Source organism: Hyalella azteca, unplaced genomic scaffold (genome assembly GCF_000764305.2).
Source record: "Hyalella azteca isolate HAZT.00-mixed unplaced genomic scaffold, Hazt_2.0.2 contig4675, whole genome shotgun sequence".
NCBI lineage: Eukaryota > Metazoa > Arthropoda > Malacostraca > Amphipoda > Hyalellidae > Hyalella > Hyalella azteca.
The window spans coordinates 23,319-50,490 of record NW_025934886.1 but is presented as its reverse complement, the minus strand read 5'-3'; the positions used below and the strand labels follow the sequence as shown (position 1 = coordinate 50,490).

The 27,172-nt window shown below is 34.4% G+C and overlaps 1 protein-coding gene and 1 long non-coding RNA gene across 2 annotated transcripts; one reads left to right on the top strand and one right to left on the bottom strand.

Annotated features, from left to right (window-relative positions):
* Window positions 1-956: 956 nt before the first annotated feature.
* LOC125177765 (probable glutamate receptor) lies at window positions 957-8,358 on the top strand. Its single transcript, XM_047880134.1, has 10 exons — window positions 957-1,105; window positions 1,777-1,867; window positions 1,981-2,142; window positions 2,581-2,788; window positions 3,191-3,254; window positions 4,504-4,654; window positions 5,260-5,388; window positions 6,223-6,350; window positions 7,219-7,393; window positions 8,350-8,358. The coding sequence occupies exons 1-10, from the start codon at window positions 957-959 to the stop codon at window positions 8,356-8,358; spliced, it is 1,266 nt and encodes a 421-aa protein (XP_047736090.1).
* A 3,409-nt stretch (window positions 8,359-11,767) lies between these two features.
* Window positions 11,768-22,639, bottom strand: LOC108673792. The gene is made up of 2 exons (XR_001931000.2): window positions 22,562-22,639; window positions 11,768-17,357 (listed from the first exon to the last, which is right to left on the bottom strand). It is a non-coding gene; the product is annotated as an uncharacterized LOC108673792 (long non-coding RNA).
* Window positions 22,640-27,172: the final 4,533 nt, after the last annotated feature.

The following is a 27,172-nucleotide window of genomic DNA, read 5'->3' as shown; positions in this document are numbered from 1 at the left end:
TTTTTATCAATTAGTCAAGGGTTAAACGTGATCTGTTGAACAACCGCAAATTACACCAGGCTATTTTTAAATTAAATTTTTTGGACGAGACTAGAACCAAATTACCATTGCACTTGTGTTTGTGTTCGTCAAATTATTTGCGTTTTGTTATATTTGTTTTTTATTGTGTATTATTGTATTGATGTTTCGAGATATTAAATTTTGCTGCACACCTCATGTTTTATTTTTAATTTACTCCCATTATGTCAAATATCAATCTGTTCAGCAGATTTTTTTATCAATCCGAATTTTTATTCCTGCGTTTCCCTGAGTTTCAAGCTTGACAAATTACTAAATTTGAATAGCCAATTTCCCTCAACAAATTATTTCTCAAATTAGCTTTGCGGGAATTAAACGAATTTTGTATCTAAACTAAATACTAACTAAAGCCTTGAACTTAAATTCTTCCACAATTTTTTGAATCTCGACTTATTAACGGAACGTAGATCAGCGATTTTTATTATGTAGCTTTGCAATGAAGTGGAAAGAACTAAGCAACATCTGCAAACTTTAAGTTTGATATGTGCATGTATTAAATCAAATTTTAAGTCCGAACTTGTCTTCAGATTCCAAATAAATTATCATTAGAAGTTTAGGTGGCATCGCACACGGCGATGACTGATTCTTCGACGGAATCAACCGTATATGCCTCAGAATTATATTTAAATTCACAGATTTTTTGGAGGGGAATTGTGAAGCCGATAATTGTACTCAAATATTCAACGTATATAATGATAAAACTAACGTGTAATGAAGAAATAATTAATTATGACATTTATGATCGTACTAGAGATTGATCGATTATTTCTTTAACGGTTTATGCATCTAAGGTCCATTATTCCGACGTAGACCAGGAATGCCTGAGCAGGTATATAAGGAGGTAGGCCAGCGTGTGGCCGGCGAGTGGCACTTTCGCCATGGCGTTGTCAGGACGTACGCTGCTCGTGGCCGTGGACACCTGGGAGCCCTACGTGTCCTTCCCTAGAGAGGCAGAGACCAACCGCTCCCACTTTACGGGGGCTGCGGCAGATGCTTTCACGATGATGGCCAATAAACTAAATTTTACGTAAGACATATCATGTTCACCGAGCTTAAATGAACTTTTAGTTCTTAATGCACATAAATTTCAATAATTACTCTACCATATATACAGCGCTCGGGGAATATATTGACCAATACGAATATTTTTAGCGCTGGGCTATCAGAATTCCTGTTGTAGGGCCAGATCAAGTAATTATGCCGGGATATCGCACAATAAACTCATTTACCAGTCAATATAATGCAAGTAGTCGAAAGGTGATGAAGAAGTACCTAGGTTAGTATTAAAATCTTGTTGAATTAACTTTGACTCTAATTACTTCATACTTGCAGAGAATAAGGACCAAGGCAATGAAAAAGAGAAATGTGCATTCATTTCTTAAAATCTAGAAATGAATTTCAATGAATAACTTGAAATGAAAGAGAATATATCGCATGCATCCAACACGAAAAACTAACGAAAACGTAAGCCGGACCGTAACTAACGTAAGCCCGACCGTAACATACGGGATCGTCCCGTAACTTGTACTAGTTAGTAAGTAATGTTAGTCCATTCTTCTCATTTATGTCAGTCAATCCCCAGGAGGGGATTGACAGGCAGGATTCAAATTGGTCACGGTCAGTACCGATAGTAATTGTTTTTAAACTCTGTTACTTAGGAGAGTGTTTCTTTAAATTAATATTCCTCTCGTGTGGCAGGTTCAGGTTGGTTCGTTGTGTTGACGGCATCTGGGGCACCCACTTCGGGAATGGGACTTTCAACGGCATGATAGGCATGGTCGTCAGAGGGGTGAGTTAGGGCGATCATTTACAAATTGATTATTACTTAATTATTTGGTATTACAATTTTTAAACAATAACCTTTGTCGGTGGTTAGATGTCGACATATAATGAACCTTTAAGCAGGAGGTTGACATGGCCCTCGGTCCCTTCATTCAAACCCACGAGAGGAATGTCTACATCGACTTCTCAGACGCGCTTGTAACGGACGGTACAGGAATATTCCTGCCTCGCCCTGGCATAAAAAAGGATCTCAGCAACTTTTTGAAGCCCTTCTCTGTCGGGGTTAGATGACTTTGTTTAGTATTACCAGTTTAAATTTTATATGGTATTACCAGTTCAAACTTCATATGATATTAACAGTTCGAAGAAAAATGTGATACTGCACGCCTTTCTTTTTCGAGATAAGTTTACTTATATAGGTATGATATGTCCCAAGCAAGTTTTATACATGAAAAACGCTTAACTTGGCATCTGATGCTTATAGATTGAAAAAAAACTGAATCTTCTACTCCTTAAAAATTTTTTGAAACCTAACTTAGAGATCTACTGCTGCTAGGTGTCTTAGACACCTACTGCTAACTTATGACACCTCAGACAACTGTTGAAAATATCACTCGCTTTTCTACTGCTGAAAAATTTAGAAAAACTCGATCATCTGCGGCGTAACATATACAGGTGATCGCTTATTGTATCGTCAAAACAAATAATGATTCTCTTCAGGTGTGGACTGCTCTGCTGATCTCCGTTTTGGTGAGCTCCCTAATGGCAATTTTCCTACGTGTAACTGAGAAAAAATTCGAAGAAAATCCAACAGTTTTGAAGAAAAATCCGGAAAATTTCCCGAGTCAACTTGAACGCGTCCGAAAAACTGTGATGAAACTGAAGCTGCTAGGAAGTGATTGGGTTTTCCCCGCCACGCGCCATCGAGGTAAGATGCCTAGACCTGTTGTAGCTCGCTATTTTTATGGTGTGGGTTAGTCAGCTATTCACATGAATCCTAACTTTTTAAATATATATATTCAGTTTATATTTTATTCAGAGAAAGATCTGGACCGTTTTAATGAAGTAATAGAAGCTTAACCTGTCGTGGCCCTGGATGGTTATAAGCCTTGCATTTGTGATTACCGAATCCTGTTACAGAAAATCTCACTATTTCGTGGATAATTTTAAAACTGCAGTAATGTTAATGAGGAAAAGATCCGTTTGAACTCACATTTAACAAAGAATTCTAATTTACCTCCATGTTCGTAGTTTGATGGTGTAGACTTTCTTATAAAGCATTAGGTATACAATTATAATGAGAGCGCTGATTCCCACTTTCATCCGTCAGCCACGGCGCAGCGCGGAAAACTTCTGGCAGACAGAGTTCTGCGTGGCACGTGGCTCTTGATGAGGTACGAAGTTTTGATCAATCCAATCTAATTGACAGTGAAGTAATTTTTTTAATGATTCAATCTCGTGTGTGTCCAGGTGAGAAGATCTCTTCTATCCAATTTTATTTGTGGTCAGTTACGAAGTTCTGATCAATTCAATATCATTTGTGGCGAATTAGGAAGTTTAGATTAATACATTCTCAATGTGTGGCGAAGTAAGGAGTTTTGATCAAATAAGTGATTTATCCTGACTCACCATTTCTTTTGATTCTTCTATATCAATAAAGGTGCTTATACACGCAACTAAAATTTGTAATGATTGCCGTCTTCAGAGGCGACTAGCTGTTGCATTGCCCCCATAGCAGCTCAAGTTGTTCCTAGACAGTCTACTCACTCTACTCACTACTGTGCCCAGTAGCGGCTCGGCCTTCATACTGAGCATAGCATTGTCGCTCTCTCTCTCTCTTGCCCATTGTGGCGCGCACAGCTTTGGAGCTCTCGCTTGCCTCCACCGTGCACACACCTTGCTCGACAACTCTCAACGTCGCACTGCCCTGTACTGAAAACACTCTCCTCGTGTATAGGCTCTCAGCCGGCAAAACTGTAGTCGACGCAACCAATCGCCCCGTGTGTAAGCACCTTAAGGCCCGTTTACACTAGTGGCAACGACATGCGCTTTGAGTCGTTTGCTGCAGTGCCTCACCGCGCACAACCGTTCACACTACTTTTGTACTCGGTAGTTTGAGACCGCGCGCTTTGAACACCAGATGCCTCCTAGACGTCAATGAGGGTGGATGTCACCGAATTTGAGCTGTGGGCCATTGTTCTCGAGTACGCCATTCTCCGCACTATGCCAGTTGTAAACGAGAACTTAGCATAGGCATCATAATTAGAGAAGTAGCACATTCAAAAAGATACAGTTTATAAAAAATATAGTCTATTCTTAAATAAAAAGCTCCAATATTCGTACAGATATAACATCATCCTTTGAAATCGCTAAACGGTAATGCATAAATTGTCAGGAGTTGCTAAAATCACATAAGTGCATACAAGTGATATCAATTCTTTAATAGCTATCTACTATAAGTGCCGCTCTTGTGTTTCATGAGGCATGGCCCCTGTCAATCGCTAGCTCGTCAATCGGTCAAGAAGCGCATGCAGAGGCTGCAAAGCGCCTCTGCATGCGCTTTGAGGCACTTGACTCTCGTGTGTTGCCCCTAGTGTGAACGGGTCTTTAAAGTGTAGACTGTAGAGCCTCTTCTGCCCTCAGTGTGGTGCTAGGCGCCGCGTACTGCGGAGCTCTTACGTCGCTGCTCGCCGCGCCCTATGTGAGGATTCCCGTCAACTCTCTTCACGACCTCGTCAAGAGTGACATCAAGTTTGCCTCCGAAGTTGGCAGTGCCGTCAATGAGATGCTCAACGTTAGAAAAATCTTATGTTGCCATAATATTTTCAAAAAAAATCAGAACTGGAAAATTTCGGATAAGATGCACGATTTGTCATAATCGGTTGTACAGGTCGTTTCAGAACATAAATTTGCATGTACTCTCACAATACATTGCGCAGAACAATATAATATTAGCTCTTACACAACGTTGTCGGATCTTGATTTCCTTTTAGTTTTGTAAAGGATAAAAGTTACAGCAGTTGAAGATTTATTGTATATGTTATAAACTTGCGATTGAAGCAAACTAATGAACTAGTCAATAAGTAATTGCTCGAGAATTTGTTAGCTACAAAATGTACACTCTTGAAAGTTAATGGGTCAAATTGTCTAAATAGTGACATACCTTCTTAATCGCAGCACAAGCAAAGAATTGAAGAACGGGCGTAGCACTGATAAGCCCTTTGGTGGGGCTAAACTGGGTCAGATGACCCACACTAGGGCAAATAACGCATCGCTTTTTACATGAAGTTTTACTCATTTTCCTGAGTGTACTTTAATCAAGAATAAAGTACCGTATTGACGTTCAGTTAAACCAAACTACAATGGACTAAACTTAACCATTGTTCACTCGTTAACAAGCGTGCGGACTCTGGAGTGATGATGGAGGTGGCAAAACGCATGTCCATTGTGGAGTCCTGCTACAACTCCCGCTTCGACATCAAGAGTGGCAATCTGGCAGTTCTGTGTGATTACATCAGCATGACCAAAGTAAATAGCGATGAGGAGTCTACTACAATATTTATCTATCTTCATTTAATGATATTTCTGCTGCGACATTCATCAGGAATGTCTACTGACTTATATTCTTTCTTCCATTAGCGATATTGTAATAATGCAACCCGCCATTGTTGTACCTATAAGCACATTTTATACGATTCCGTGTCACTGTTGAGGAGTTTGGTTGTTAAGCGGATAGATTTATTTTACTTTACTACCCTTCCAACCGTCCTCTGTCTCTTTTTATACAATTACGTAAGGCTAAAGTACTATCCTGTTTCACTCTATTCCTCTATTGGAGACTTACGTGCGATTACATCAGCAATCTACATTTATTTCGTGTCACTTTCTTGAGTTCAACCTCGGCTTTCATCCGCTACCTGATGTTGCTGATTACTTTCCGTACGTCTATCTGAGAAGCTAAAGCTGCTTCTTTCTCTCTAATTTCCACAAGCATAAGACTTTTTGCCACGTGTGCGTAATGAAAAATTCTTTATTCCAGACAATTAGTTACGATAGGTACATGCCTTTCGGTTGCTGATAACTTGCTGCATTTGAGCTTCTCGCTAATTCTCGTGAGACCTGCATAAAATTTTAGTTTGCTTCTAGTCAATTTTCCGACTGTTGATATGGCTATTAATACTTTCCAACAGTCGTGGTATTATTATTATTATTATTATTTTTCAAAAGCATCGATCTAAATGATTTCTGTACCTAAAGATGGTACCAAGCATTACTAAATATTAAATTGTTAGTGAATTTCGACTAAAAATAAATATTCTCACATGCGTTGAGTTACTATTAATGAAGTTCTTAACTTTACAGGTGATCAGCGAAGAGTTTAGCGAGAACGCCTCGTGTAGCTACTACATCGCCCGCGAACGCTTCTCCACCGGGTCCCTATCCTTTGTCTTTCCCAAGAAGAGTTACCTCAAGCCAATCTTTGACAAGGAGTGGGTATAGACCTTATATGTAGTCCTATTGTGTTTTCCTTTGACAAAGAGTGGGTATAGTCCTTATATGTAGTGTTATGTCCTTTCCTTCGACAAGGAAATGGTATAGTCCTTATATGTAGTCCTATTGTCCCTTCCTTCGACAAGGAGTGGATATAGTACTTATATGTAGGTAGTCCTATTGTGCTCTTCTTCGACAAGGAGTGGGCATAGTCCTTAGCCCCATTCCAGGTGCGTTATCCTGGTTCACAAGTTTTACATTTTTTTGTCCATGCAAACTTCAATTCTATTATTTATAAATTACTTTCTTTTGACTTCCCGTCGTGGACATTTTACGACGATAGTGAGCTTTGAGATTTATGCCAAAAAATTGGTAGAGCTTTTTTCAGCCCTCTATATAATTTGCCGTCTGTATAGCCAATACTGTCATATTTCTAGCCTCTTGACTGCTTCAATTTTAAGAATGCAGCACAAGACCACAAAAGTTATGCATGGATTTCAATAAAACTTCACGATTCATTTGACTGTGCTTTACAGACCGACCCACGATCATTCAGACTGAATTGTTGAATGGTGTATGCTGAATGATTGTTGGATACGAAAAGAGAGTGATTAACTTGGTATCTGTTCTTTTATGCTGTAAATGTGATATTACAGATTATATCTCAATAGAAAAATTTTCTTTAGTAAAGGAAGCAACATTTATGAAATTTTTTCATAAAATTACTATATTCTGTGAGAAGCAAAACGGAGAGTAGGTTCCTATTATTTCGACTGAAGCGTTATAGATTAGAAATTAGATTAGATTATTGTCCCGTACAAAAAATACAACTAAATATTCGTGGTAATAAATATTTTCTTTTCCCAGGTTAAACAAAATGATCGCGGGAGGCATGATCTCTGAGCTCATTCAGCGCTACACCCCGAACAGCACCGCTTGTCTTGTGGCTCCAGGGTCAGAGCCTGGAAGACAGAGAGTCTTTGTCTATACAGTCAAAGACCTCGGCGGGGTCTTTATTCTCTTAGTGACTGGTGAGTCTCGGGTCAGAGCCTGGAAGACAGAGAGTCTTTGTTTATACAGTCAAAGACCTCGGCGGGGTCTTTATTCTCTTAGCGACCGGTGAGTCTCGGGGCGCAATTCAGGGCCAGGAAGACAGTCTTTATCTATGCAGTCAAAGACCTCGGCGCGGTCTTTATTCTCTTAGTGACCGGTGAGTCTCGGGCGCCAGAGTCAGAGCCTGGAAGACAGAGAGTCTTTGTCTATTCAGTCAAAGACCTCGGCGGGGTCTTTATTCTCTTAGCGACCGGTGAGTCTCGGGCGCCAGAGTCAGAGCCTGGAAGACAGAGAGTCTTTGTCTATTCAGTCAAAGACCTCGGCGGGGTCTTTATTCTCTTAGCGACCGGTGAGTCTCGGGCGCCAGAGTCAGAGCCTGGAAGACAGAGAGTCTTTGTCTATACAGTCAAAGACCTCGGCGGGGTCTTTATTCTCTTAGTGACCAGTGAGTCTCGGGCTGAGTCAGAGCCTGGAAGACAAAGAGTCTTTGTCTATACAGTCAAAAACCTAGGCGGGGTCTTTATTCTCTTAGCGACTGGTGAGCCTTGGGGTGCCAGGGTCAAAGCCTGGAAGACAGACAGTCTTTGTCTATACAGTCAAAGACCACGGAGGGGCCTTAATTCGTTTAGCGACTGGTAAGTTTCGTTTCAAAAAACTCATTCTCCTGTTCAGCGACAGGATGAGTAAATTCACACATCTTCTTCAGGTGGCTTTGCCAGATTAAAGGACCGGCTTGTGGGAAATAGTGGTGCAGCCTACAATGCACGTAAGTATAAGTGGGCAATCTACAATGCTGATTTGTTACTGTTGATATTTCACCATTTATATATATTCATCTTCATGTTTACTTATAAGGTAACACGAGTTTACTCGATGACGATAAATAATACTCATTGTAAATTTAATCATAAATGAAAATGATTTACTCAGAAATTTTTCTTGCAGGTTGCGTAATCGGGTTGTTGCTACTGTGCACGGAAATGATAATTAAGAAAACGTGATTTTTTTCGGTTAGCTCTCCGGTTCAGACATCTAATTTCGAATGTGAATTTTTTCAAGTTGAGAACTCTCTAGGAGGAGAAATCATCATTATAAGAGAGAAGGAAGAAACTACTGTTAATTATGCCTGATGCCATTTATATTCAATTTATATTTATTCTGAAGATTATATTTACTTATGTCCCTATAGTTATTAGCAATTGAAGATGCGGTATAGTCACACCAATAATGGCATTATTCGGAATAAATAGTAAAAGTTTCTAGCCATAACTAAATTTGCCAACTGCGCAGTAATTGCATTAATTGAGAATTTAATTCCGTTCCTACCCGCGCATAAGCTGCATGAATGTCATAGGCGTTAGTTCGTCTGTTGCGAAATTGAATTTTCCAGTAATAACCTTCATGATTCGACTACAAATACAAACTAAATATATATATACTTCAAATATATAAACTTCAAATATATAAGCTTCATGAATAATTCATTCACCTTCCAACTGCAAAAAGGGTCAACTAGTTCAATAGGAAACAATGTGTCCGTTTCTAAATAGATTTCCCTATAGTAACGTAAACGATTCAACAACAAATAGCGCCTATTTCGAGAATTTAATTTATATTTCAGCTGCGCACTGGCTGCATGATTTGTACAGATGTTGGTTCAACCGTTTCAGGATGTCAGTTTTTGGTAACCACTTTCATGAATCAAGACCGAATATCATCTAACGTTCTAACCCGATAAATTCATTTATATTATTTATAGTTATCGATGAATTTACAAATTTAGAATCTACTGAACCAACATACATGAATTTTTGCTTTTACAGAGCAGTTTTACAATTAGCATTCTGGGTTTTGTGAAAATCAAAATTCTTTTGCATTAGTTATCGATTAATTTATGTTTTTCGAAAATGACCTAACACACGTAACTGAAATTTTGAAGCAACTGAGCAGCGGTAATATTAATATATTTCTCGAATTTAGTGGAGACTTTTCTCCATTTGTGACAATAACCGATTAATTCTCTAATTTAAAAGCGACTTAATCCACAAGCCTGCAATTTTCCCTGCCACTGCAGTGTAGTAAAATTGACAAATTTCTGGAAATAGTCTAGAATAAATCTTTACTTTATCAGTTTAGAAACTCGTTATCTTACAACTAAACCTTTATGTTGAGGTTTGCGTCGTCGTCCGGATCAGAATAATCAACAAGTCAGAAAATTTAGAAAATCTATGGATAATCACACTCGAAAATTTTTGGCTCGCCAGTTTCCATAGGTAAGTAAGTAACTTCCTAGGTAAGACCCTAGGAAGTTACTACCGTTCTTCTGCTGCTTTTGGCAAATCGGAAAAATCCTTAATAAACCCAATGTATGTTGTTAGAAGCTTCTAGCTAATTATCAAATCGGATGGACGACCATCGAAAGTTGCTGTGTTTAATCGTGTTTTGGTATTTTCAAGTCTTTGCATTGCTCAGCAATTTCTTTTATATCTGGGTGTGCATATCAGCGTAGTCATACGCTGATACGCATGTGATCTACCACATTAAATATTTTTACAAGTGATGAATTTCCTCCGAAAATTTCAGTGTTCCGTCTCAGTGAACTTTTTCTTTCAGAGAATTATTAGGTTATTGAACAATTAAATAAACTGATCACCGTATCTGAATATCGGATCCAGGGACTTTCCTAAGAGTATCTCGTCTACTAATTCTTCATAACAGTACCAATGGTTTCGATATTGTCTGCTTCTCTAACTCTCCATCTTCCCGGTCTTACTAAACCAAGCTCTTTTTGACCAAAACCGCTACCGTACTAATGGAATTACCGTTCACATCCAACCAAAACACACGTTACATAACATATATAAATAGAAGCTCTACAGCCAGTGGGCAAGAGCAGAGGGATAGGATTACGATTAAGCCGTCAACAACGGCAGTAAAATATTTGAAGAAAATTGTCAGAAGCAAGTTAGGGTTTGTAAAAGTGTACTTACAGTACGAAGGGATAACCTTGGCGCCCCAGTGCTTATTCTTGATACTTTGATGATCTCGATTTCGTCTTTTCAAGCTCAACAACACATTTACCTTCGAGCATCGCCCATTTAGTTCATAATTGTGTAAAATTTCACTTTCTTTGCAAAAAAACGATCGTTGTGGTTTCTCTATCATTGCTCCAAAGTCAATCCGCTAATTCACTAGCAAGAAAAATTCTATATTCAAGTAAAAAAATTCAAATATATCAATCTCTTCACTGTTCTGAACACACAGACGACACTGTTATGAACCACTGCAAAGCTACCGCAAACTGACCAGCATAGGCTTGAACGATCTAGTTCCGCACATCTGAATTACTTACCATTTAAAATAAAACCATAACTTGAAAATGGTAACGCATAATTTTGCAAATTTAAATTGCACGTATAAAGTACCTTCTATGGCATGGTAAAATCATATTCATATAAACGTTCTGGCCTTGTCATGATAAAATAAAGTCCAAAAATTACTCAGTGTGAAGTTCGATAAAATTTTAGATGTAGCAGAAGCATTTTGAAGAAATGATGATCAAAAATTTACAAATTCATCAAAAGTTACAAAAATCACGATAATCTCGAAAGTTGATTTAATTAACACATGAAGAAACAAAAAAAACGCAGAAGTCATCATGTCGTGTTGGAAATTATCAGAATTTTGCTGTTAATTTCAGTATCGTGATTCATGAATCTGATAATTCATGAATCTGATAATTCATCTGATAAGTCCTATTATCAAAAGTTTACAAAATCTAAAATTGGTTTATTATTTATGAGCAAAAAATACGCCACTTCCACTCGTATATTGAATTTTCATCAAAATAATTTACCATTAAATAATAATGAAAATAAAATAATTTCCATTAGATAATTTACCATTCTGCATCCTTGCAAAAATATTCTTATTCCCATGTGTTTCGCACCTTTGTTTTACGCCCTATGGAACATCTTTTTATAAATAGAATAATTTCAATTGTTTGTATTTCTCTTGCAATTTCATTTTTTGGGATTGAATTGAAAAATTATGTTCCATTTCCAAAGTTCAGAATATATTCTAGAAATTTGTAGCATCCTAGCAATTTCAAAACTTCCAAAAACACGAAATACATATTTAGCACATTTTCTCATTTATGTAAAAAAGGCGCTATTGTACTCGTCATGTTCGTCTGTCCGTCCGTCTGTCCGTCTGTTTGTCTGTCCGTCCGTGACTTCACGTTTTCGTCGACGAGAAAATTTGCTCTCAGTCACTTACTGCAGTGAGTACTGAGTTATATTTTTTGGCTTTAATATCGAGCAGTGATTATTACAGACGAATAGAAGGCATAATAAAAAAACTGTTCGAGGCAAAAGAATTTATTACCGTCGTTTTAAAATTTCTAATAATATCTTGATCAAATTTATCGCAGACTCAACACAAATCCAGAAACATCGTTTGTGGTGCACTGCTTTTCTTCAGCAAGATATGAACTTTTTAAAAACTCTAGAGCAAACAAAGTGCAGGAAAAAAAAGGTCGGATATCACATGTTCAACAAAATTCGTTGGTAAAAAAAATTTTTGCAAAGGCAACACAGCAAAAATGAATTTATTAGTTAACTGTCACACGCACTATTATTTCCACATTAATAAAGTTTGCAGAAAAATTAAAGATATTTTAAAATAAATTAACCTTTTCCGAAGCAAACTAAGAAAAGATTCACTGTTATTATATAAAGAGAAAAAAGTCCTTACTGCAACCCTAGTCTAAATGACTCTAAATAATTGCCTAAATTGAAAACTAAAAGTTCGAAAACAGACGGCGTAACACAATCAAAATAGGATGGGTATATAGCCTGCTTATATATACAGAATGACTACGGAACATGGGTTTAGCACGAAAGTAATGTAAATTGAACAACATGGAAGTTCGAAACAGTAAGTTAATTATATATAACTCGTTAGACATTTAAAGACTGTATCACATAACCCATTAGATATCAGTTGAAAAGTTGATAGCGCGTAACATCTGAGAACTGCTAGTTCTCAAATGTTCTCAGATGTTCTAGTTTCATTCCTAAACAGAAGATTTGTAAAGAAATGTGAGGCCGATTTGGAGAAGTAACATCATTGATGGTTTGAATTCAAAGCAATCGTCGAACGACTGACGAATATATAGTAATGAGGCTTTAATATAATTCATGTAATAGTATATATTTGTATTAAAGAAACTTTAATGTGTATAAAGAACTGAAACAAATCTTATTAACCAGACAAACTTGATTTAGAGAATTGGTCGTTATTCGCCTGCAACCAAACACGTACCCAGAAATCACCTTTGAACATTATTGTATAACAGCATCATAAATTTAATTTAAGAAAGTAATGATTTTAATGTTAAAGATATTTAACGAACATTGAATAATGAGTTCACCGTTCGACAACAAATTTACCCAGGATAACACGTCATTATTATACATGGTTACAATAGAGACATTGTGGATATATACGACGAAGAGGTAGAGGCTTCATATAACATGGAAATTCATTACCGACTTTTTTCCAATATGTTTGACAATATATCATATTTTTGATAAAAGTACTTCGTAAAACTCATTCACAAGCTTCGACTTGGAAAAAACAAACTGTTTCATTTTTAGTTCCTGAGAGTGTATAAATTATAAAACTAATCAAGCGATTTTAGTGCACAGTTTTGTTCGCATTTGACACTATAGGTCCGCAATATACTGAATATCCCGGACAATGAGATGCGAGTACACTTCCATAAATATCCACACTGTGACACTGCATTTAAGACACGGGGTAAAGAACACTTGACTGACAGCGACTGAAACATAAATGGGGTAATTGGTGGCAAAGGCTATACCTATATACCGATTTTTATCCCCTTGTAAATTTATCTCCGCTGATATCGAGACATGATTAAATCCTATCAGAAATTATCTCGAATGATGAGTCGAAACCCAGACCATTCTAAACTTTGATTTAATTTATGACAAATTTCTGTTTAATCCTATACTGAATGAATCATTATACATAAGAAAATGTAAAAAATTAAATGTTACACTAAAGCCAATAGACAATGATGTCTGAATAGCGCATTCTTATGACTTTTTCCCTAATTTTCTTAATAAAGCTTTTTTATGTTAACATACATAGGAGGCGAAGTGAACGTTTGACAAAACACTAGCGATGTTCACCATTTAACTTCAGGATGTGTCAAGGTTAATTAACATTGTAGGCCAAATATTATATAACTGTACATAATATAACATTTAGATGGCAGTGTAAACGCATGTACGACACATAGGGGCCGGTTAAAGTGTAGGTTATATCTAATAACACACCTTTTGCTGGGTGTGTTCAGAAAAACATGAATATGTCTTATGTCGCTATTGGCGTTCAGTGACATAAAAATGTAGGAAATTTTACTTTATAACTTCGCCAACACATGTTAAACTGTTCATAGTATCTACGGTTTTGAAGTTAGACTTAGAGGGCTACTTGTTCGTTCTTAAATATATCATTTAAATTCAAATTTAGTGTTAATAAAGCTAGGCTTTGGAGTCTTCACTCCCTCACCAATGACTAGATATTTGCAACACGTCGAATTACCGATAATGAGATAATTTCAGTCCATTGAAAAATTCGATTAATGCAGACACTATTTATTTAATACAATTAATACTTAGGTCCAGTGAGTTTATTTTTTAATATGAATGATCATTAATTTAACATAAAGAACGCTACATCAATAAGTGCGCGTATAGAAAATTTTAATGAAGTTTTTCCTACAAATATCACCGTCATATGCGTTCCGCATTTCTTGGTTAAAAAATCAAAATATTGGTAGGGAATTTAGCATCAAAATTGTATCCTTGACCATCGGCAAACTAAATAATTTTTGTTCCGAATAGTACATTTAAGAGAATTTAGGAGGCAAAAAATGCTTTAAAATTGGAAATTAGTACACAATTTAAAAATTCACTCTTTTAGATATAAAACCATTCACTTATTTACTGGTTGATGATAAAATATTCAATAACATCAATTGAACATGGAAAATTCAAATTTTAAGGTGTAAAAACTGTAAATCACTTGAAGGGAAAGCAAATATTGACAAGGTTTAAAAAAATAATAAAAATTCCACGAAAAGAGCCGAAATTAATCAATCCCTAACTGAAACGAGCCTGAATAAGAAGCCAAAATATTAGAATTCTTCAACCATGGTTTCATATATATTTTCTTCAACTATATATTCTTAAAATAAGTCAAAATATTAGAATTCTTCAACCAACGATACTGCGGAAAAAAGTTTAAAAACACAGAAAGGAAAAACGACTTATAAGCTCAATAAATGTAATAAATCATCTCATGTATGAAATTCAATGAAAACGAAATAACAGTCTTTTGATTATGATCTTTAAGGATACTGTACCGTGCAGACAAAACACGAAACTTCTTTCATGACTCATTAGTCTCGATACAAATGCCCACCTTAAAGCTCTATACACGAAAGTTGATTAGATTTTAATAGCACCACTAGCGACGTGTTCTCATCCAAAGTAACTATACTTGTAATTAATTTAATTGATTATCTTAGTAAATCCTAATTAGCCTTCATTGATCATGCAGAGATAAGTTATCAATCAGGCTATATTAGTTAACCAAGTCAGACTCTGAGTGCCAGCTTAAGATAATATAATCTCTCTCGACTACCAATAAGCATTAAGTTGTTAAAAATATAATACTTGTGTATATTTCAGAGTTAAAGCAAGTGAGACATTCCTATCGAGAAATTTTATAGCGTTCACCATGAATAACATTCTCAGGTGAACACTTTAATGCTGAACTTTACTTAGATTCTAGAGACTATGTTTATACATTAATATGATGAATAACCGAGGCAATATAAATAAAAGTTATGCATTACAATTAAAGAGAACGATAATTTCAGGTCTAAGAATATTCCTAATTTCTCCTATGATTTTAATTTTCAAATTATCAATTATTTTGCGAAATAGCAACGTATGGCAATTGAGCATTTAAAGTATAAAATATTCTTGCTTAATCCATTTATTAGAGCGATATAAATTAAGCATATATTGCTTTGACTTACGTTTGGGAACTGACAAAAAATATTAGGGTAAATGAAAACATTTGAATGATAGGATAATAGGGTTTATAACTATTATAACTATCGTGGTTTATTCAAAAATCATTCGAATATTAAAGTCGATTATCGATTTGAATAACTCAAGTCTTGTTCTGTATGGAAAGTTCCAACAACAAACGAAAGAAAGGTTCCCACACAGGTCGTCTGAATGCACATTCGTCACTCAGCCGTTGTATATTGCTAATAATATCAAATATCGCTACCATTAACTCAGGCCGTTCAAATGAGAACAAATAACAGCGATCAAATGATAACAAATAACAGCCATCGGTAAACGTTATTAGGAATTTTAACATGCATTTAAATCACAAAAGTCCATCATTGCCATTTTTTTAATTATCATATCATATATTTACGCTCCAATTACGACTTATGAAACCGGCAAAGCATTTTAAAAGTGATTAATTCAATATCAGTGTTATGGGTATATATATTACAGTGTTGCTGAACCCTACCCTTAAGATCTACGCTGGCAGATATGGCAATGCATAATTGTGAAGCCGAATACTCAGCTCTTCGCATAATTTTTCGCATATATATATATCGCGATACATGACATTACTCATGAATGAATCTCTTGCACGACAATTCGAATTCATTTCCTGACACTAAAAAGTGTAAAATGTAGTTGTTGTTTATCGAAAAGAATAAAATTTTGCTCGGCTTTGTGAATAGATTGAAGAAACATTATCACAGCGATGCATGTTCTGCTCCCTAGCTCCGAGGTGTTTGAAGGATACAAGAACATCTCAACGATACAAGTTAAGTGGAAATGGTACACGAGAAATATTTATTAATGTTCATGCGGGTATATAACAACAACAACAAATAGAATAAGTTTGATCGGGTTCCAACCTGCTTGCGCCTCTATATCAACTAACCATAAGGCTTGTTACGCAATTGGCAAAGAAATTCACTCCATATCAACCAACTGCGAAGTCATTTATAAACCAAAAACAGTTTCGGATAAATGGTCTCTCTATGAAACATCGATACATAATAACACAGGAGCAATAAGACATTTGTTTTCAAATGAATACACAATTACGAGAGAAATTGATTCATTGCGTAAAGTGATCTCATAAGAAAAATTTTAAACACCTACAGTAATCGTGGAAATTAACATAGATTGAAAATTCTAATATGAGACAAGAATGAAACTTCAACCATGCAGATGGAAGAGGAAGATGGTTCGTATGGAAGTGTTTACTTTACTGAATGCAAAATGGTTTGCAAGCTTAATTTCACACGTCAGAATTTAGACATGACATTCCGAATACAAGTGAAAATTCAAGTTTTGACAGATCTTATTATACAGTTTTAGTCACCAATTTGATTAGGCTAGGTGTGACTGTCAGTTTCTAAAAGAGTTTTGAAGAAATACATGCTATTTACTTACATGAGTGACGTTTAGTATTACAGTAGTATTACTAAGAGAATTTTTGACGTTCTTTCCAAAATCGGTAGAACAAGTTTTATTCCAAAGGCAGTCAATATATTTCCAAACAACATACTGCATAGCGTAAGCAGCTAATTTCTCGTCCAGAAATTTGCTACCATATTTCAAATGTGTTGTTGTTATTACTTGTTGTCTAGTTGGCTATATCGGTGTTTGCTGTGGTAGATTTGCAGGGGCTGGGTGGTTAACATCCGGTAGACTTTGGATCGTCTGATAAATGGTTCGTATAGAGTGTGGTTCACAACTGTAGACTTTAGATCTTCTGATAGATGAGTGATCCCTCTTCATTGAACGTTGCTGCTTGGGAAAAAACGAGACATTTAGTGGCACACAAAATGGCTAATGTACGTCAAAAATTGTCCATTTATAAAATATCGTGAAAGTGTCACATTTCAACATTTCTATATTGCATTAAACTCCTCAATTACATAAAAATTAAAATACACTGTGGTAAATCTGATAAGTAAAAAGAAAAATGTTAATCGCACATGTCCTTTTTCAAATTTTTTTATTATTTCTGACTTTGATCGAATATTTTTCACGGGACCTAAATTTTCTTCAACACAATTCAGTCTATGTTCTTGATGTATGATTGTATACATATTCTTTTCAGCATGCATTAGTAAAGAATAAAATTTCCTCGTGTTGGCACACACATTTAGAAGCAGTAACACTAAATGAGTCATGATATTAGATTTAACTCGAGGGAAAAATTTTAATGGGTGCTGTAAAGTAACGTTAATAAGTTTAATTAAGTAAATAACAGTTTTTTTAACTGAAGAATTGTTAATGTGTAAATAAGGTTTTTGTTTTTTTTTTACTATGTGAAGGAAAAGAACACGCACATTCAAATATAAAAAATATTTAGATAAGTGGAGTGATAATAATAACAGTTACGGGGAATCAGCACGCAGCAAAGCAGGAAACGTTCATCAAGCTCACGACATGAACACAACAAAAATGCAACACCATCCAGAAATTAGGAATGATGAGAACATCAAGAAATTATGTGATATTTTTAATAAATTCATATTCTTGTTTTCTAGTATCACAAGAATAAACGATCCAAATTTTAAAAATAAATGTTATTAGCTAACGAATTAATCTTATCTTCTTTTCCAGACCGTAATGGCAGTGCACGTTGAAAAGCACGGTAGATGTTCGCTTTTTTTAAATATCACAATTGTTTTTAGAAGAGCCTGATGTTTAAATTACCTGGTAAAATGAATTGATCAAAATTATTGGGAGATAAATAATACATATAATGTATGTAATTTACCGCAATATACGAACCAAGAAACCAGCAATAGAGTCAACTAAAAAAACTTTCGGTGGGGGAGTTTCATAAATTCAATTTGTTAATTTTGTGTTTATGATATGAATTTATTTATAATAACTGTCAAAACATGTGAGATAAATTTAGTTCCTGGGAAATGAAATTTTACAAGTTTCCATGAAAAAAAGTTTAACCATCTGAACTCTTTTTCCGCATTTGAACCCGTGCAGAAAAGTTTTGTCATTTGAACCCGTATGGAGAATTTTCGGCATTTTAACCTAGAAGAAATATTGTTACCATTTAAATCACTATGGAAAAATTGTCGGTGCTTAGCTTGAAAATGATCACATAAATCCCCGTATTGAAGGTACATTGCCTTCAATAGTCTCTTTAATCTTTTCATTTAATGAGGCGCATTCATTATTTTGTAATAACTTTCAATAACCATAATAAAACAAGCATTTTTAAGCATGCGTTTCGTTTATCTCTTGACGTGTAGCTCGTAATGAGCGAGCCTAATTAAGCGTACAAGAACTGATGTTAAATAAGAATGGAAGTGCCGAATCTTTCGAAGTCATTGAACAAATCTCAAATTTTCAAGAAAAAATTTATCCTGAAAACGAAACTCTAAATTAATTGATTCGCGTCCAAATTCATTTCAGTTTAATTCCAATTTTCGAGTTCTATTTTGTTTTAAATATATTTAATGAAAATCGCATTAGTTTAATCGACACATAGCATAAACACAGGATCATTATTACACTGAACCATGCACACACGATCAACACATCAACACAGTTGTATTGCGACATGATTTGTATAGAGGCTTCCTGAAACTGAAAAATGTGAGTCACGTTCGCTTTGACACACTCATAGAAATGGCAGGGAGTACGTACAAATAGTGATGCAATTTTTGCCCTTGTGTAGGTTATCATGACCTAGTTTGGCCCGATAAAAAGGCATGTCAGTGCTACGTTTCACTATTTATTTATATAGTGTGTCTATATTTGGACAATATTACCCATTCATTTCTCTGCGTGTTGACAAACCCGTCGCTCGTTCTCATGATGATGCACTTCATCGGTTCCCTGCCTCACTTTCATGCCATGACTCATCTTGGGTCATCTCAACAATTGTTATTCTGAATGGGTTTACACGCAACACAATAAAGTGAGCTATTGAGTAACGCAAGGTTCAGGAAATGCTGTGAAGTGCAGTGCATTTCGAAAACGTTAAATTTCAATCTATCAATTTCATTCCATTCATTTTCAGAGGATGGGCAGAGTTTGCCCGATGTTAGTATACTAGAATTAAAGGATTCATTATACACGTTTGAGGATAAAAATTGAAGCAAAGGGAGAAAGTTTTCTCATTCATCTTGTTAATTTCATTAACTGCAAGGAAAGGATAATGGGTATGTTTGGGACAGGAATGAATGGGTCACTTAAAATAAGGGAAAAGGATGCATGATTTGTGGGAATTACACGCAATCTATGCCCAAAAAATTCTATATTTTTCGAAACTTGAACCACGAATGAATTTCGTTAAGTTTCATTACCTAATCTTGTTAATTAATAGCATTATCTCGGTACTTACTGACAGTTTCATTAGTATCAAAGAAAAAATTGTTATTAGTATCAAGGTGTTTAATTGTATCAGTATTGATAGTTGAGGATATTATTGGCTTCGTTTTGGTGTGGGTAATTTCTATTTTGTTGGTGTGGGATTTTACATGTTTGTGACTTGGTTGTACGTGGTATGTTGAACTAATAAGTAATTATATAATTAAGAAGGTTATAATATTGTAGGCATGACAGAAGCAACAAGCAAGTCAAAGTTTAAAACTAAAGTATACGGCATTCAAATGAATAATGTTTGCTCAGCACAATAAAATGTTTTATTATATAGTTAGAATCGGTCGCTCTTCCTTTACTTAAGGTAATTCTAGGCAGTGAATATTCAAGTATACGTCTAACGGGGAATGTTCACAATTCAGTGAAGAGTCAATGAGATAATTTCACCTTTAATACTTTTTTTAATTTTTGTGAACTCGTTATATATTTTATTATCATCAGTGTATGAATATTAGAAATTTAAAAATTAACACATGTACAAATCAAAAAACAGAAAGGAAAATAATCAATATATTAATTACCCGAAACCACACGGTAAAGAACAATGAAACATCGCCAGGGTTTACCTCTGCATAAATAAATAAAATTCTGTAAATTGTGATGACTTGAAAACCGGTGAAGTTTGTTGCAATAAACGATGAATTTATTCAGTAATCCCATAATAATAAAAATTTTAATGTATGATAACGCAAGAAGAATGTAAATAATTTTAGTAGCTTAAAATACAACAAAAGAACTATTGAAGAATACCCTTAAATACGATAGAACGATTATTTCAATATATATGGATGAAAATGTAAAAATCACAAGATTTTTAGAATAAAATGAAATTAAATATAATTACTAATTGTCTAATTTAGCAATGTTAATTTTAGATTTTAATAATATAAAAAACGAATCTTGGAATATCGATGGTATCGGAATTATAAATTAAATTCCGCTTGCGCGAATGAATTTTTTGAAACAGTTTATTATTATTTGATTAAATCTCTTATCAGTCACCAGCAGTGAGACAATATTATTATTTTCGTATGTTGATTTTAACATTCTATAAGTATGAAAAAATTGCATCGATTACATTTCTCTAATTTCCATACGCATTAGATTGTTATAAATAACTCAATAAAACTTAGATTAGATTCAGCAATTACGAAGTTTTTTCATGCAAAATGGCAAACTGAGCCAAAAACACAAGCTTAAAATTTGTTCACGAAATTTTTCCGAAATTTAAGCAGAATTCAACTGAACAATCCTAGCGATCAATACGAATTATTAATTTTTATTTAATTATTCACTATTGATTGTGGCTTCCTACGTAATTAACTGCTTATGTTTAATCCCCCTCCTCACCTTCCTTTTAAACGCGAATTTCAAGCCGCAAAAATTTATTGAATTACACTGAAGTCAGTATGATTCACGCTAACAATGAAAGCAACGTCATCGACTCAACTTACACAGGAAAAAAATGTTTAATTCCCTACGGAGAAAATGTATGTTTCTCCATTATTAAACACAAATATTTTTACAACGTCTGCAAAAGTGGCAGGTATAAGAGGTATATGAATTTTCGTGTCACATTAACAAGAATTCCGTGTTTCCGAAAGCATCGGTTCTTAGGAATCGATATTTGATCTGAACGCAATTAACTAACTATTAAAAAAATGTCATGAGCATGAATCGAAATGGGCAGCCATTTTTAAATCGCGGGTGTCCAAAAAAATGTGACTCCAAATTTATCAGTGAAATTAAAATTAAGTTCAAAATTTTTAAATTAAATTCAAATTCAGTTCAAATTTTTGAAGTGAAGTTCAAATTTATTTCGAAATTTGGGAATTGAAATTAAAATTCGGTTAGAAATGTTGGATCTGAAATACAAATACAGTTTGAAATTTACAAGTTAAATTCAAATTCAGTTCAAATGAAACGCTTTCTGCATGCCGGCAGTGGCCAGAAACTCGTGAGAAATGCCATGTTAGAAAGCAAACTTCAGGAATGATCATTGATATTTTAGCTCAATAGCATTAAGATAAACCCAACATAATAGGACGGTCACTATATTATTCACTACATTGTTAGTACTGAAAAACATCAAACAATAAAAGTATAACATTGAAAAATAATGATAGTTTAGTGACAATAGTGAACGGTTTGCTAGGTACATCCTATAGTAACAGGATTGATAGTATATCTGTGTGACATCAGACAACTTTCATTAATAAAGTATGCCACATATTGCGGCCTCAATTTTCGTATCAAGTTTAACATGAGGTGTAATTCATGCCTTTAAGTTATTCCAGTTATTTTTTCATAATTTGGTTTTCTCTGTTTTCATTCTATCAGTAGAAATGACCCATATCCTCTTTCTAATTAGGAACGTCCCCGTTTTCAATTCAGCGCATTTGGAGTGCCCCATTTTCATTACATCGTTTAAAGCATCCGTTTTCGTTCTCTAATCAGCCATGCCTCTAATACCGTTCCGTTTTCCATTTTCTGATTATGCACGCCCCGTTTCTTCATCAGCCTTTACCACATTTATCATTTGAGATGATCCGTAACCCGTTTCATAGGACCAAATCCATGCTCGTTTCTACCTCGTGTTGTGGTCGTGAGGGCGGCGTGGAGAGCGCGGTGGACGTGTCACCAGATTCACAGAATTCAGCAGGTCGATCGCTGGAAAAAATGAAACATGCACGCTACCTTTTTGCTCTCGGTCGCCACGCGCGCATGGAAACTAAAAATTTGCGCGCGTTCACGAAAACGAACTTCAGGGAAGAGCTTTCTGGCTGCCATGTTGGATGGATGGTATATATGTACAAGTTTTATTAGTATTGCTACTCCTAATGTATGAATATTATTATAATAATATAAAAAGATAAAGGGAAATATATATACAAGTCTTATTAGTATTGCTCCTCCTAATTTATGAATATTATTATAATGATATAATATAATTATATTAACGATATAGATAGTGGGAAAGCTTCAATAAGGACATGTAGCCTATCGCCTATTCTTAACCAGCCTGCCACATTGCCGATTTCGACCAGAATTTTCATAATTATTAGCGAGTTTTCAACTCCTCAACTCTGCTCTAATTTTGATGATCATAATCACTCGGCTAAGATCTTGGTTAAACTTTTTGTAGTCGTCAAAGATTCTGGTTTTCTTAAACCAATGTTTACTAAGACTAATCTGATGGTGACTGATTTATTGTACAAAATGCGTTTAGCTGGTAATTTAGAACAAAAAACGCAGACTTCTGTTTTTATCGTTAGCATCGAAAATTTTAAGCTAAAACATTATTATTCAGTAATAGATGAACATAAGAGAACACTTAAACACCAAAATACAATTATGACACTCGAACGCTATATACTAATTGTTAATAATATCTTGACATGCAATACTGGCACGACGACACCCATAATCAAAGGATGAGAGCACCAACAGATGAAAGCCATACCGTAATTACTATAACGAAACTACAGCGATAAGGTTAAGACTTTTCTGGGGCCTTTGATTGAGAAAAATGTAAAATATTCTCAAGTCTCTGACTCTAAAAAACGTAACAACGATAATGCGATGTAAAACATGAAATAACTGTCCGTGCGTACCGTAAGTAATTGGATTTAAATTATTTACCGTAAGTAATTTGAAAGCATGCAGGCTCAGCAGCTACACAACTTTACATGCTTATCACGACAGATGGAAAAGCTGCAATATATTAAATTTTCAAAAGCTACGTGGAATTAAACAAGTCAAAATCAGTCGCACGATGGAGAACAATTGACATATTCAAACCATGGCATTTAGTTCATAGGTTTTCCGAGCACAATTTAATGATATAAAATAAATGCGTGAATGAATAAGCCATGAATTTGAAAAAAGAATTGAAATTTATGCTATTAATTACTTTTCAACAACTTATTTGATAATATAACCAATATTTTGAAGATCAATGATGGTGTGTGATTTTGGAACGATTACTGAGTGATTGAGATTGAGATTAATTGAGGTTTTAAATTATGATTGATCAAAGTTAGCATGATACACTGAATTATGGGTAAATCAGAATAGATGAATTGGAAAATGTACGAGGATAGATTGTTGATGAAATGAATAGGAAAGTTGGATGCCTGTGCATTTCTTGTTTTTTAAGTGTTGTTCTATTAGTAAGAATATTCATTCAGAATTTTTAATCGAGATTTAATTTATTATGTAAAAATATTAGATATCTCTGAGCGATAACGCTGAACTGATATTTAATCATTGAAAACTTTATGTAAAAAAGCCTAATAAATTCAAATCAATCAAATGGCAAAATTTAATTTTGAGACAAATTGACTTGGGAGCGATAAAGTTTTATTTTCTTGTCAAAATCAACATATTTAGTCATTAAAATGTAATTCATATTATTTATAGCGATCAATCTTTTCAAAACCTCTTCTCAGTCATTTTCTTGGCTGATCTTGAATAATGAATACGATCTTGACGATGTATTCATTATTACATCGTTTGATCAGCGATACAAGGAAGAAAACGTAATAAATTTATATTAGATTCATTAGATCAATGACTTATATCAATGGCATATTAGATTAAATGACTTCAAAATGAAGAAAATATAGCTATTTTGAATCAAATCTCTAAAAGTTACACAGAATGATGTAAAGTGAGTCAAATTTGTATGAACTTGATAATTGATGGTTTATACTTGGTTACTATTTATGTATTGATTAAATTACTTGATTTCTATGTAGGATTACTGTGTACTTTGATTCAAAGATATCAAAGGAATTGTTCATTAGATTTTCGTTTCTTTTTAGTCAGTGTTGTCATGCATCTTGTGCTAGTGTTGTCGTGTATTTTATAACAATATCTAAAAGTTTTGATTGTTTGGTTAGAATTTTGTTCATGTCTCTTGAGGCTGAATGCAAAAGTCAACTTAGCTTCACAAAAAAATTTGCAGCAAAGATTCCATATTAAAAAATATTCACGTTTGCGTGGCATGAAATCAGTGAATTAATAAAATAATCAACACTGAAGTCTTTAATAAATTTACATTTCACTTTAAATATTCAATATTAATACAAATATAGTCAATGCTCATGAAGATGGCGTGAAGTTGAGGAGGAGGTGGGATTGTTAATGGGGAAGAGACCCTACATTAACTTGGGTTGGATTTTCAGTCGGTGCTCGGATTTGGGTGGAGAAAATTTATGATTGACGATCTAATTTTTCAATTTCAGTGTGGCCTATAAATTGTTGCTGATAAGTAATATATAGTGTTATTTTTGGTGTGCAGTTACACTGCAAATGTGAATATGACGTAAATTTAGCTGTCATTTAGTATCATAGTATATGTTACTGTGATACAATATCATTGCACATGTGACTCGGTCACGAGAAGTGTAATGCAGCATTGTAATAGAAATTAAAATTGAAATTAAAAGTTCATGTTCAATAACGATCTATGCACTATATATATAAAGGGTATATTAGTGATTTAAAGATTTATAACGAGAAATAAAATGAATGAACAAATCAAACGAATAGAATACACGAGCGAATTGACAATAATTGCGGATGAATATCAGTATTAAAAATACAAATATATAACATTATAAATGAATATAAATATTAAACAAAATACGATAAAAAAAACAAGAGAATGGAGACTGTAAACCGTCGATGCATAAACTAAGATGTTAACTTTTTGTAAAAAATATGAACGCATCCGGTGTAAAGTAGGCATTAGAATATACTTCAAGTATTGTCTAAAGGTTAAAATTAGAAATATACATCTTTAAGTCTAAGTAAAATATATTCATTATGTCATAAATCGTTTGTATAAGCCGATACAAACTATTTTTTGTACTAATACAATCAATAATTTCTAATTGTAACATTACTCATGAAAGAAATGCCTACAATTATTTTAACGGTGATGGTTGTATTATAGTGACTAACATAATGATTGTAAAGGCTAAAAGCTCGTTACACTATATGTGCACTGTACTATGTTGCGACACCATCCTATGTGGCACGCAATGATGATGATGATGAAGTGTAACCATTGAGTTGTGTTGGTTGTAATTATGATGCAAGTGGAACGCTCTAATAGTTGAAAATGAAGCTGTCTAATGCAGGTTAACCCTATTTTGTGGGAATTAATATTAGCAATTTGTTTTTATATCAAATGGAAATATTAAGACAGCTAGCAGTAAATACTTGCATTTACTAAGATAAATTTTTATGGTAAAATTCGGATTATGTATAAGGTTATTAGATAACTTGATTGAATGCTTGAATTTATGTAGTAATGAAAACTCAGTTTATGCCCGTTAGTTTGCTTATAAGCGACTTTATTTCGTTTGGCGGTTGACTATGACGATAAGTAAACGTTTGATAGTAAACTTAAGTAAACATTTAATTTAAGATAATTATTGACATAAACCGTCTCGTAAAATAACATAAAACAGGCGAGTAGAAAAAGACATTGGTCAAAAATGTTCGTTTTAGGAAATTTGGCGAGTTTGTTGTACCACAAAAAAAAACATTTAAATTCTTTATTTTAATATGTTAAATATGAAATCTTTTTGAATGTTCAATATCTCTATATGTTTACTGTCAGGACGACCATAATTAGAAATTTTGCACCATTGTTATAAATAGTTCTTGGTTGGAGGTTTATAAAAAATCCACTAAATTCTCAGCTATACCAAAAGGCCTAGAATTTTATGTGGACAGAAAAATATTGAGATTTAATAAACACCGCAGATTCTTTCGATGTCAGGAAACGAAAAACCGCGCGGGAAACGGAAAAAAAAGTTAGCCGTATTTGACGTGAATTGAGATTTGGCTAAACAACTTTGTTATGAAATTAAGGTTAATTGTTCACACAGTTATTGTTAATTGGTCACCAATGAGCTAAGAAATTCAAGCTAAGCTCATTGGTGCTGAGCAAAGAGAAAGAAGTTCAATTATTTGATAATTTTGACCACGATGAATGCTACATATTTCATACTGTTCTTCAATATCAAGGCAATTTGAATTTTAAATACTGATGAATAATTTAGTAACAAATGACGGGGAAGAAATTAGAGCAAGGTACACAAATATTGATAGTGGATCCTGCGATTTTATGCCAAATATTCGTTTGAGCAGATTAATGAGAATGGGATTACCTCAAGATTTACTGA